Genomic DNA, 12,713 nt, shown 5'->3' with positions numbered 1-12,713 from the left:
TGGGAGCCTCTCAGGACGGGCCGAGTCCCAAGGTTCCTGGTAGCTGCACAGAGCATCCCTCCCCTGGGGGCCGTGTCAGCCACAGTCCAACTGTCACCTCCGGAATTACATTTCAAAAACTCATTTTGAGAGAGACAAGCTGGGCCCAGGGGGGCTGTGTCTCTGTGTCCTTGTCCTTGGGAGGTGGAGAAAGGAGAAGAGGAGGAGGAGGAGGGACAGCAGGAGGGACGGGCCAGGCTGCAGAAAGCAATTAGTGGAAAATGGGAAATTACTTTCTCTCTGTGTTTGGCATCACTGCCCTTCCCCAGCAGCTTCAGTCGGGCTGTGCTGAGTGCCAGGCAGGTGTAGCCTTGGCCAGGGATCCACTCTGGGGTAAGACGTAGAGCTAGTGGGGACCGAGGGCTGGGATGAATCAAGGAGGGCTGGCCCCTGGCCCCTGAGTACTGCACATACATTTTTTTTTTTTTTTTTTTTTTTAGATGGAGTCTCACACTGTTACCCAGGCTGGAGTGCAGTGGTGCGATCTCAGCTCACTGCAACCTCCGCCTCCCGGGTTCAAATGATTCTCTCAACTCAGCTTCCTGAGTAGCTGGGATTACAGGCGTGCGCCACCACGCCCAGCGAATTTTTGTATTTTTAGTAGATATGAGGTTTCACCATGTTGGCCAGGCTGGTCTCAAACTCCTGACCTCAAGTGATCTGCCCGCCTCGGCCTCCCAAAGTGCCGGAATTACAGGCATGAGTCACCGTGCCTGGCCTACACTTGGTTTTATCAAAGGCAGGAATGATGTACCATTTCATCTTAGGGCATCCCTGTGGTGCCAGCGCCTGCCTGGATTCTTAGCTGGGGTCCATCTCTCCCAAATTAGAGCCTGAGACAAGTGGTTGAGCACTGGTAGTTTAATTGCGAAGCAGGCTTGAGGGAGGGGCGGGGGTTAGGAGAACCAGGGAAGGAGGAGAAGACATTCGAGGCTGCCATATTGAGGTTACTGCTGTGGTCCACGGGTGCTGATTCCACGGGGACTTCCTGAGAAAGACGGAGAGGCTCCCAGCGGACAGGAAGTATGAGATGCATCCACTGACTCCCTTCCCGATTGGCTGAGGGTCCCTTGCGGGTGCTGACTCCCCTGCGTTCTAGGCTGCATTTGCCTTGAGGGACTCTTGACCCACAGCGCATGGAGGCGGGAGGTTGCTGTCAGCTGACATCACCGGTGGGTTCTGGGGAGGCAGCCCTGGGCTACCAGAAGCATGTGCCACGCAGGGGCAGGGCAACCCCGTAGGGGTGGAGCCGGGGATCCCCCCGATGGGTGCCAGTCCCCACTGACATCTTTCTCCACTCCTCATTCTACTCCCACAGTCAGAGACCGCCTGAGAATAGGAAACCTACCTCCTCTATTTCTGGGTTCCCAGTGTCCTGCCCAGAACCCATCGTGTGGCAGAAGCTCAGGACACAAATGTCAGGGGGAGAAAACTAAGTCCTTGCTCTGGGCAGAAGTCAGGACCTGTGCAGTTCCTTGACCCTAGAATGGTTTCCCACCTGCCTCACTCCCTGGTGTAGAATTTGGCCCCGGCGCTCCCTGCCATGTGACTTGGCAGGAGCTCCCTCTAGAGGAGGGGGAGTGATATAGCTCTAAATCTCACGTTGAGGCTGGGCATGGTGGCGCACGCCTGTAATCCCAGCACTTTGGGAGGCTAAGGCAGGCGGATCACCTGAGGTCAGGGGTTCGAGACCAGCCTGCACAACATGGCAAAACCCTGTCTCTACTAAAAATACAAAAAAATTAGCCGGGTATGGTGGTGCACACCTGTAATCCCAGCTACTCGGGAGGCTGAGGCAAGAGAATCGCTTGAACCCAGGAGGCGGAGGTTGCAGTGATCTGAGATTGTGCCACTGCACTCCAGCCTGGGCGACACAGCGAGGCTCCATCTAAAAAACAAACAAACAAACAAAAGTCATGTTGAAATGTGATCCCCGATGCTAGAGATGGCGCCTGGTGGGAAGTGTTTGGATCATGGGGTGGATTCTCTTCATGCCGTTCTTGAGATAGTGAATGAGCTCTCTCAAGATCTTGTTTAAAAGTGTGTGGCACCTCCCTCCATCTCTCTTGCTCCCACTCTTGCCATGTGAGATGCCTGCTCCCCCTTCACTTTGGTCACAATTGTAAACTTCCTGAGGCCCTCACCAGAAGCTAATGCTGGCCCTATGTTTCTTGTACAGCCTATAGAACTGTGAGCCAATTAAACTTCTCTTCTTTATAAATTACCCAGTCTCAGTCTCAGGTATTTCTTTATAGCAATGCAAGAACAGCCTGACACAGGGAGTGTATTTTTGCATTGGTTATAGACTACATTGCCATTGCATCCATGATTAAGAATAGGCTGGGCATGGTAGCTCACACCTGTCATCCCAGCACTTTGGGAGGCTGAGGCAAGCGGATCACCTGAGGTCAGGAGTTTGAGACCAGCCTGGCCAACACGGCTAAACCCCATCTCTACTAAAAATACAAAAATTAGCTGAGCATGGTGGCACATGCCTGTAGTCCCAGCTACTCAGGAGGCTGAGGCAGGAGAATTGCTTGAACCCAGGAGGAAGAGGTTGCAGTGAGCCAAGATAGTGCCAGTGTACTCCAGCCTGGGTGACAGAGTGAGATTCTGTCCATTCCCCCGCCCCCCCTCAAAAAAAAGAATAAAGAAATTCATAAGGGTGGGTCCAAATCCAATAAGACGGCTGTCCTCATAAGAAAAGGAAGAGATACCAGGGGTGCATGCACACAGAGGAAAGCCCCTGGGACTTAGCCTTGTGGGTTTCATCTCTGACCCTGGTATAGTGATCTCTCAAAGTGCTGATGCTCTGTTTACCTTGATGCGTGGGGAAGATGCCACCCTAGTTGGAGTTAGGATTGTAGATGGGTAGAGGAGGTCTCCCAATTTTTGTTTTCCGTCCTGCTTCTCACCTTATTCTGACAAATCACCACCCAGATTGAATCATGTACCCCTGCCCTCTTTTGGAGAATTGCTCTCTCTTCAGGCCTTCCTCACTCCATCTGCTTCTGGAGGGGCTGCCAATCACATTATCCTACAACCCTGTGCCTCTGCCATAGCCACAGCCACAGTGATTGGCCCAGGAAAGGACACATGACCAAGCTGGGCCAATCAGAATCCTTCCCTGGGACTGTACACATGAACACGTGGTAAAAGAGAAGCCACCTTCTCCCTTTGGACTTTGAATGGGAAGGGTGATTCTGAAGTGCCAATGAGCATGTCTTCCCAAGTCACATGGCTGCCCAGACAGAAGATAAAAGGGGAACAAGTTTCTGGTGGACAGCCGCAGATGTCTGGTGGTCTCTGTGGGGTGACCCTGCTGGTGCAGCTTCCTTCCCAGGATGCTGGTGGCAGGCCCAGGATGGTCTTTTCAATATGCTGTTGTGATTGTGGCCTGTTCTAATTTAGGCAGCCTGCTGTCATAAACAAAGTCTGACTGCTTGGCAGGTGGAAAGGTTAGATTTGCATGAAGTGGCTTGTGTAAATCCCACTTCTTTTCTGTTACTATTGCTCACCTCTGACATCACAGGTTTAGGTTTGGTTGTAACACTGGCCTTCTGGCTCCCTGGATCCCTCTCCTCCTTTGGGCCTGAGCCGGGCCCTACCCTGCTCTTCAGACTTCCAGGCAGGATGCTCCTCTGACCCTCACAGGACCTTCTTTCCTCTAGCCTGGCATGGTCCAATAGCAACATAATATGCAATTTAAACAATTCTAGCATCCACATTAAGAAATGCAAAGAGAAACAAGTGAAATTTATTCAATTAATTAATTTATTTTGAAATCGTGTCTCGCTCTGTTGCCCAGGCTGGAGTGCAGTGGTGCCATCTCCACCCACTGCAACCTCCACCTCCTAGGTTCAAGCGATTCTCATGCCTCAGCCTCCTGAGGAGCTGTATTTACAGGCACGTGCCACTATGCCTGGCTAATTTTTGTGTTTTAGTAGAAACAGGGTTTTGCCATATTGCCCAGGCTGGTCTCTAACTCCTAGGCTTAAGCAATCCACCCGCCTCAGCCTCCCAAAATGCTGGGATTACAGGTGTGAGCCACCATACCTAGTCTAATTGATTTTCACAATACATTTTATTTAATCCAATAATCAATATAGGAACTTACTGAGATAGTTTACATTCTGTTTTTTGTACAAAACCTTGACTCTTACAGAATATCTCACTTGGGACCAGCTACATTTCCAGTGCTCAGTAGCCACAAGGGGCTGGTGACCACCAGTGACTCTAGGCCATCAGGAAAGCAGCCTGAGGCCTGCAAAATCCTGGGTAATTTTGGCCTTTTCATTTCAGCCGAGAGTCTCCTTTTCGTTAGAATGGTATCATGTGTTTATTACTTTAGATCTGACATCCGAGCTTGGCAGTTAGCCCACAGGCCAGAGGACATGAAGGCAAGGTCCGGAAGCCAGCAGTTCCTCACCCTGTGGGAGGCAGGAGGGGACCATGCAGGGGTGGGGAGATTCTTTGTTTTTACGGTTTCGAGGGGAATCATTTTAGATTTACAGACAAGTGGCCAAGATAGTACAGAGTTCCTGTACACCTTCATCCAGCGTCCTCTCATGGCAACATCTGACTAAAGTAAGAAATTAGCGTTCATACGGTACTATTACTAAAACTTCAGACTTTGTTCACATTTCCTCAGGTCTTCCACTAATGCCCTTTTTCAGATGCACGGTCAAATCCAGCCTGCCACATTGCATTTAGGGGTCTTGATTTTTTTTTTTCTTTTTGCCCAGTTTCATAAAATAGGAGCAAGGCCTTGATTTTTAAATAAATAAATACATCTCTCTTCTGTCTATAAAACAGCTTTATGGAGGTATAATCAACATGCAATGAATTGCATGCATATGAAGTATACATTTTGATACGTTTGACTATGTATATCCCTATGAAACCATCACACAAGTATGTATTTTAGCTGAGCTACAAGATAACAAATAGCCAAACCTGTGTAGAGTTTACTAAACCTAGGCACTGTTCTACACACTTTACACAAGTGAATGTTTTTGGCTAGATGCGGTGGCTCATGCCTGTAATTCCAGCACTTTGGGAGACTGAGGTGGGTGAATCACCTGTGGTCAGGAGTTCGAGACCAGCCTGGGCAATGTGATGAAACCCTGTATCTACTAAAAATAAAAAAAATTAGCCAGGCATGGTGGCACATGCCTATAATCCCAGGAGAGACTGGGGTCTCGGGAGACCGAAGCACGAGAATTGTTTGAACCCGGGAGGCGGAGGTTGCAGTGAGCCGAGGTTGCGATACTGCGCTCCGGCCTGGGCAACAAAGCAAGACTCTATCAAAAAACAAAACAAAACAAAAAACCCAAAACAACAACAAAAACAAAGTGAATGTTTCTATTCCTTATAACAACCTGTGGCAGATGAGATTACTACTGCTATTTCTTTACTCCCTGGTATAGAATTCTGCCCCTGTACCCTCTGCCATGTGACTTGGCAGGAGCTCCCTTTAGAGTAGGGAGAGTATATTTCCCCACCTGCTATGGACTAAATTGTGTCCATAATTAAGATTAAATGAGGTCATAAGGGTGGGGACCTAATCCTCTAAGAAAAAGGAAGAGACGCCGGGCGTGGTGGCTCAAGCCTGTAATCCCAGCACTTTGGGAGGCCGAGACGGGTGGATCACGAGGTCAGGAGATCGAGACCATCCTGGCTAACACGGTGAAACCCCATCTCTACTAAAAAATACAAAAAAACTAGCCGGGCGGGGTGGCGGGCGCCTGTAGTCCCAGCTACTCGGGAGGCTGAGGCAGGAGAATGGCATGAACTTGGGAGGCAGAGCTTGCAGTGAGCCCAGATCCGGCCACTGCACTCCAGCCTGGGCAACAGAGCGAGACTCCGTCTCAAAAAATAAAATAAAATAAAAAATAAAAATAAAAAAAAAAAAAGAAAAGGAAGAGACACCAGGGGTGCAGGTACACAGAGGAAAGGCCATATGTAGGCACAGGAAGAAGGTGGCCGTCTGCAAGCCAGGAAAAGAGCCCTCACTAGAAACCAACCTTGATAGCACCTTGATCGTGGACATCCAGCCTCTAGAACTGTAAATAAATTTCAATTGTTTAAGCCACCTAGTCTATGGTGTTCTGTCATGGCAGCCCAAGTAGATTAATACACATGCCTACCGATATTGGGTTTGACCATGCAACTTGTTTTGGCCAATGATATATTAGGAGTCACGACGTTTGCAAAGATTTTAATGTGCTTGGTAGATTTGACTCACCCTCCTATGAGAATTCTGTGATTCTCTGTGAGAAAGAGAGACCCGGGGAAGCTGCTGGTCCATGGAGAGTGAGGAGACACGTGGAGCTGATTTGAACCCAACCTGTGGCCTGGAACCAAGACTGGACCAGGCCCAGTCCAATCCTGGCCAGGTCCTGGAGAGCCACAGCTGATCCACAGATCCATGAGAAAGAAAATGAATATAGAGGTTATAAGCCACTGAGATTTTGAGATTGTTTGTTATAGATTGAAAAAAAAAAAAACAAAAAAACAAAAAACTGACAGCCAAGCACGGTGGCTCATGCCCCTAATCCCAGCACTTTGGGAGGCCGAGGTGGGCAGATCACCTGAGGTCAGGAGTTCAACACCAGCCTGACCAATATGATGAAACCTCACCTCTACTAAAAATACAAAAATTAGCCAAGCGTGGTGGCATGCACCTGTAATTCCAGCTACTCAGGAGGCTGAGGCAGGAGAATCGCTTGAACCTGGGAGGCAGAGGTTGCAGTGAGCCGAGATTGCGCCATTGCACTCCAGCCTGGGCAACAGGAGTGAAACTCCATCTCAAAAAAACAAAACAAAACAAAAAAAACCCCCAAAACTGACTAACAATCTATGAGTTGAGATACTATTGTTATCCCACATTTTAGCAAGGCAATTTAGGCATGGAGAGGTTAAGTGACTTGCCCAAGATCACACAGCTAGTGAGTGGTATATCCAGGATACAAACCCAGGCAGTCTGGCTCCAGCGTGCATGCTTACAACTGGTTCTTGTATGATCATAGCTCTTCAGCATTCATTGATCCAGTGATTTAATGAATTCATTCTTCGACTTGTTAGTTCATCAAACATTTACACAAAATAGGTTCCACCATTAATTCCTCTCATAACATCCCCATCTTTTTCTTCTTAGCATTTATCAATGGTTGTCATGTCTAGGAGTCTATTCCTATGCTGGTGAATCTGTCCTTCTGCTTAGATTTTATGCTCTGTGAGGGCAGGGACCATATCTTTTTTGTTCCCACAGTATATCCATCAATAGCAGTCCATAACTGCTTGAGTAAAACAGAGTTAGTTGTTAAATGCCAGCCCTGGCTACATAGTGGGAACACAGCAATAAGGCATGTTATCTGTTTGGAGGGCAGGTGGAGGAGCAGACAGGCATCTGATCTCCAAACACCATGCTGAGGAGCTTGGCCCTGGGGAGTGGTCAGTTGCAGGTTCCTGGATGTGTCTGAGCCTGACACCACAGGCACTTTTGTGTAAAGAGTATTTACACGTCAGAAAAGGGTGCCCGACAAAAGTCCTGTCCAGCTCTGAGACTTGCTGATTGGTCTGATTAGGATGCCCAGAGCGGGAGGCAGACAGAGGTGGAGAAGGAACTGGGTGGCTGTAACAGAATTTAAGTGAGCTGGGGTGGAGGCAGGGGTGGTCGGCAGCAAAGGGAAGAAGCCAGTAGGGCAGATATTGAAAAGAAAGATGACATGAGCCTACCGAAAAAGTAGGAGGTGTGAAGGAGAGGGCTGCGCCAGAGGGGCATCCAAATTTAAGCAAGAGGTTGCCGAGAATGCCCCGTGCTCTGCGTCTGGCCCAGGGCAGGAGAATTGCTCAATACGTGGTCATTGTTGTTGGGGTTGTGGATGATTCGGTGGAAGACTGTAGCTTCTGAGGTCTGGACATGAGGATTGGGATTCAACAGCAAATGACTGGAGTGTGCATGTCAGAGCTCTGGACTGGGAAGCAGGTGTCTTGGGATCTAACTACCGGAAGATCAGTAGATGCATCACTGTCATCTAACTATTTATTTTATTTTATTGTGACAAAATATACATAGCATAACATTTACCATTTTAACCATCTGAAGTGTACAGTTCAGTGGCATTTAATACATACACACTGTCGTGCAACCATCACCACCATCCATTTCCAGAAGTTTTTCATCACCAGACAGAAACTCTATTCCTCTTAAGCAATCACAGCTCATTACTGGGTGGAATTGATGGATAACTGTGTTTTGCCATCAGTTTGCTGTGTGCGTTTGGTGAAGTCACTTCCACTCTCAGATGCTAATTCTTTCCTTATAACTTTAAAATGGAGGTTTCTTTTGATTTTGCTAAGCTGAAAAAGCTAGGTGGACAGATGATGTCTCTGAAAGAGAAAAACGTTGAGTGTGTGTGGAGGGCCGAGGAGTGAGCCTGAGCGGGTGCAGGGAGAGGAATGGTGACAAAAGAGGAGCTGGCAAAGGAAACAGATGAAGAGTGGGGTGAGAAGGAAGAACAACTTCTTTGGGATTGGGAGAAAGGTTAGGAAAAGGGGGAAGAAGAGAAAAAGAAGAGGCTCACCCAAAGGAATGCTCAAAGCCAGGCAGTTAATGTGATTTCATGGGACGAGGCTGGGATTCAGCATAAAATCCAGGGTTAGAGCCAGCGGCCTCATCCTCTCCAGAGCAGGAATCGTGTGGCAGGAACGGAGGCCACCAGCTGCCCATGAGGGCGGGCTGGGGTCTGGACAGGAGGCTGGGACAGCTGTAGCTGGGTGTGTCAGGGTCAAATTAGGAGAAATAACAAGACTGCTAAGCCAGCCTGTCATTATTGAACTCACGGTAAAGAAAACATATTTCTTTTCTCCCTCTCTTCCTCCCTTCCTCCCTTCCTCCCTCCCTCCCTCCCTCTCTCTCTCTTTCCTTCCTTCCTTCCTTCCTTCCTTCCTTCCTTCCTTCCTTCCTTCCTTCCTTCCTTCCTTCCTTCCTTCCTTCCTTCCTTCCTTTCTTTCTTTCTTTCTTTCTTTCTTTCTTTCTTTCTTTCTTTCTTTCTTTCTTTCTCTCTTTCTTTCAACACAGAGTCTCTCTCTCTCTTCCAGGTTAGAGTGCAGTGGTGTGATCTTGGCTCACTGCAACCTCTGTCTCCCGGGTTCAAGTTATTCTCCTGCCTCAGTCTCCCGAGTAGCTGGGATTACAGGTGTGCACCACCATGTCCGGATAATTTTTGTATTTTTAGTAGAGATGGGGTTTCACCATGTTGGCCAGGCTGGTCTTGAACTCCTGACCTCAGGTGATCTGCCCACTTTGGTCTCCCAAAGTGCTGGGATTATAGGCATGAGCCACTGCACCTGGCCACTTTTTCTTTCTTTCTTTCTTTCTTTTTTTTTTTGAGACAGGGTCTGGCTCTGTCACCCAGGCTGGAGTGCAGTGGCATGCTCTTGGCTCACTGCAACCTCTGCCCCCCAGGTTCAAGCGATCTTCCCATCTCAGCTTCCCAAGTAGTTGGGAGTACTGCTGTGCACCATCATGCCCGGCTAATTGTTTTTTTTTTTAAATTTTGGTAGAGATAGGGTTTCACCATGTTGCCCAGGCTGTTCTCAAACTCCTGGGCTAAGAGATCTGCCAGCCTTGGCCTCCCAAAGTGCTGGGATTACAGGTGTGAGCCACCGTGCCCAGCAAGAAAACGTATGTCAAAGGGAAATCAACATGGTAACAAATGTGTATACTACTTTATTTACACACACTCTATCTGGTTCCACATGAAATTTACAGGTTTGTTTTATTTTTATTTTTGAGACAGAGTCTCGCTCTTGTCACCAGGCCGGAGTGCAATGGTGTGATCTTGGCTCACTGCAACATCCAACTTCCTGGCTCAAGCAATTCTCTTGCCTCAGCCTCCCGAGTAACTGGAGGCACCTGCCACCATGCCCAGCTAATTTTTGTTTGGCATCAGTTAATGAATGCTTACATTTTGGGTTGAGAAAAGATCAATGTAAATAGGTAGCAGGCAATAACCCTCTTTTGTGAATGTGTTTCATAACAGCTTTTATTTCTTGAGCAGCTTTTCTGCAGCTGACTTAGTGATAGCTCAATTACACTTCACACCAACCTGAATAGGGTTGGTTGTCTTTTTTTTGGTCACTCTTTATATATTATCCCTTTTTACAGATGAGAAAACTGAATCTTGGAAGGCAAAGTGACACCATGCTGGAAGAAGAGCAGAGAGGAATTGGTACCCACTCAGGACCTTGGAAATCTTCATCCTTCTGGAAGGACCAACCAGGCATTCATCCTTGGCCTCCACTGGCTCCTTCTCTGTCTCTAAAGAAGATTTTAAATAATGTGGCAGGCAAGGCTGCTTGAAGGCTGGGGGCAAGCGATGGCCCCTGGGTGCAGGCCTCCAATCCTGAGGTGCAGGATTGGAAGGAGTACTGGATGGGGAGTCAGTGGAAGAGGTGTGAGTAGCAGCCCCAGGCCAGCCTGCTGGGTGATCCTGAACCAGGTAGTTGCATTTTCTGATCCTCAGCAGGCTGGCTGTGAATGGGAGCTGATACCTCCCTGCCAGGGCTGCGGCAGGGACTCGAATGTGAAAGGTCTCTGAACAGCCGAGCCCAGGGTGGGTGAGGGAAGGTAACATCGGCAACCTGTGGGTGGGCCCTGGTCACACTGACGGCGGAACCGTCTTGCTGTTATCCTGCTCACTCTCTGTGGGGTTTTCAGAGGAAGCAGAGTCCCTCGGCTTCAAGCCAGATCTGGGCTTCCAAAGACCCACGAGGGAGGCCCACAGAGGGAAGGTTACGGGAGGATTCTGGTGAAGAGGGTGCAGGGGGCAAAGCCTCTGCCAAACAGCGCCCCCCCCGTGCATGCGTGTGTGTGGATGGGTGTGTGGAGTGTGTGGTGTGTGGTGTGTGTGGATGTGTATGTGTGGTGTGTGTGTATTAATGAGTGTGTTGTGTGTGTATGGGTGTGGTGTGTATGGATGGGTGTGTGTGGTGTGTGAATGGGTGTGTGGATGGATGTGTGTGGTGTGTATATGTGTGGTGTGTATATGTGTGTGGTGTGTGTATGAGTGTGGTGTGCATGTGGATGGATGTGTGTGTGAATGGGTATGGTGTGTGTGTGAATGGATGTGTGTGGATGGGTATGTATGGTGTGTGTCGTGTGTTTGTGGTGTGTTGTGTGGTATGTGTGGTGTGTGTATGTGGATGAGCGTGTGTGGTGTGTGTGTGTATGTGGATGAGCATGTGTGATGTGTGTGTGTGTATGTGGATGAGCATGTGTGGTGTGTGTGTGTGTGTGTGTATGTGGATGAGCATGTGTGGTGTGTGTGTATGTGTATGAGTGTGTGGGCTGTGTGTGGGAGTGCAGATGAGAGTGTGGGCTGTGTGTGTGTGGTGTGTATGTGGTGTATGTGTGAATGGACGTGTGTGGATGGGTATGCATGGTGTGTGTGATGTGTGTGTGTTGTGTTGTGTGGTATGTGTGGTGTGTGTGGTGTGTGTATGTAGATGAGCGTGTGTGGTGTGTGTGTGTATTAGCGTGTGGGCTGTGTGTGGGAATGCAGATGAAGTGTGGGCTGTGTGTGTGGTGTGTGTGTGTGTGAATGAGCGTGTGGGCTGTGTGTGGATGGCTATGTATGGTGTGTGTGTGGCGTGTGTGATTTATGTGTATGGACGTGTGTGGATGGTTATGTGTGGTGTGTGTGGTGTGTTGTGTGGTGTGTGTGTGTTGTATGTGTGCAGATTAGCGTGTGGGCTGTGTGTGTGATGTGTCTGTGTGTGGATGAGCATGTGGGCTGTGTGTGGATGGGTATGTATGGTGTGTGGATGGGTGTGTGTGGTGTGTGGTGTGTTGTGTGGTGTGTGGGTGGGCGTGTGTGGTGTGTGATATCTTGTGTGGTATGTGGATGGGCATGTGTGGTGTGTGGTGTGTTGTATGGTGTGTGTGGTGTATGGTGTGTGTGGTGTGTTGTGTGGTATGTTGTGTGGTGTGTGGATGGGCATATGTGGTGTGTGGTGTGTTGTGTGGTGTGTGTGGTGTATGGTGTGTGTGGTGTGTTGTGTGGTATGTTGTGTGGTGTGTGGATGGGTGTGTGTGGTGTGTGGTGTGTTGTGTGGTGTGTGTGGTGTATGGTGTGTGTGGTGTGTGGTGTGTTGTGTGGTGTGTGGATGGGCGTGTGTGGTGTGTTGTGTGTTGTATGTGGTGTATGGTGTCTGTGGTGTGTGTGGTATGTTGTGTGTTGTGTGTGGTGTGTGTGTTGTGTGTGTGGTGTGTGGATGGGTGTGTGTGTTGTGTGGAGTGTGGTGTGTGGAGTGGTGTGTGGAGTGGTGTGTGGTGTGTGTGGTGTGTTGTGTGGTGTATGTGGTGTGTTGTGTGGTTTGTGGATGGGTGTGTGTGTGTTGTGTTGTGTGTGGTGTGTTGTGTTGTGTGTGGATGGGTGTGTGTGGTGCATTGTGTGTTGTGTCATGTGTATGGTGTGCTGTGTGGTGTATGGTGTGTGTGTTGTGTGGATGGGTGTGTGTGGATGGGTGTGTGGTGTGTTGTGTGTTGTGTGGTGTGTGGTGTGTGTGGTGTGTGGATGGGCGTGTGTGGTGTGTTGTGTGGTGTGTGGATGGGCGTGTGTGGTGTGTTGTGTGGTGTGTGTGGTGTATGGTGTGTGTGGTGTGAT

General features: G+C 49.0%; 1 protein-coding gene across 1 annotated transcript in view; it reads left to right on the top strand.

Annotated features, from left to right (window-relative positions):
• The window catches only part of LOC105473154 (UbiA prenyltransferase domain containing 1), a 96,333-nt gene extending 85,920 nt beyond the window's left edge, over positions 1–10,413 (top strand). Inside the window, exon 2 of the mRNA XM_071100803.1 lies at positions 10,214–10,413. Within this exon, the coding sequence (XP_070956904.1) occupies positions 10,214–10,245 (32 nt within the window). The 3' untranslated portion in view covers positions 10,246–10,413. The remainder of the gene's footprint in view (positions 1–10,213) is intronic.
• Positions 10,414–12,713: the final 2,300 nt, after the last annotated feature.

The sequence above is a fragment of the Macaca nemestrina genome, chromosome 1, assembly GCF_043159975.1.
Source record: "Macaca nemestrina isolate mMacNem1 chromosome 1, mMacNem.hap1, whole genome shotgun sequence".
Taxonomy (NCBI): domain Eukaryota; kingdom Metazoa; phylum Chordata; class Mammalia; order Primates; family Cercopithecidae; genus Macaca; species Macaca nemestrina.
This window is presented reverse-complemented; position numbering and strand designations above follow the sequence as displayed.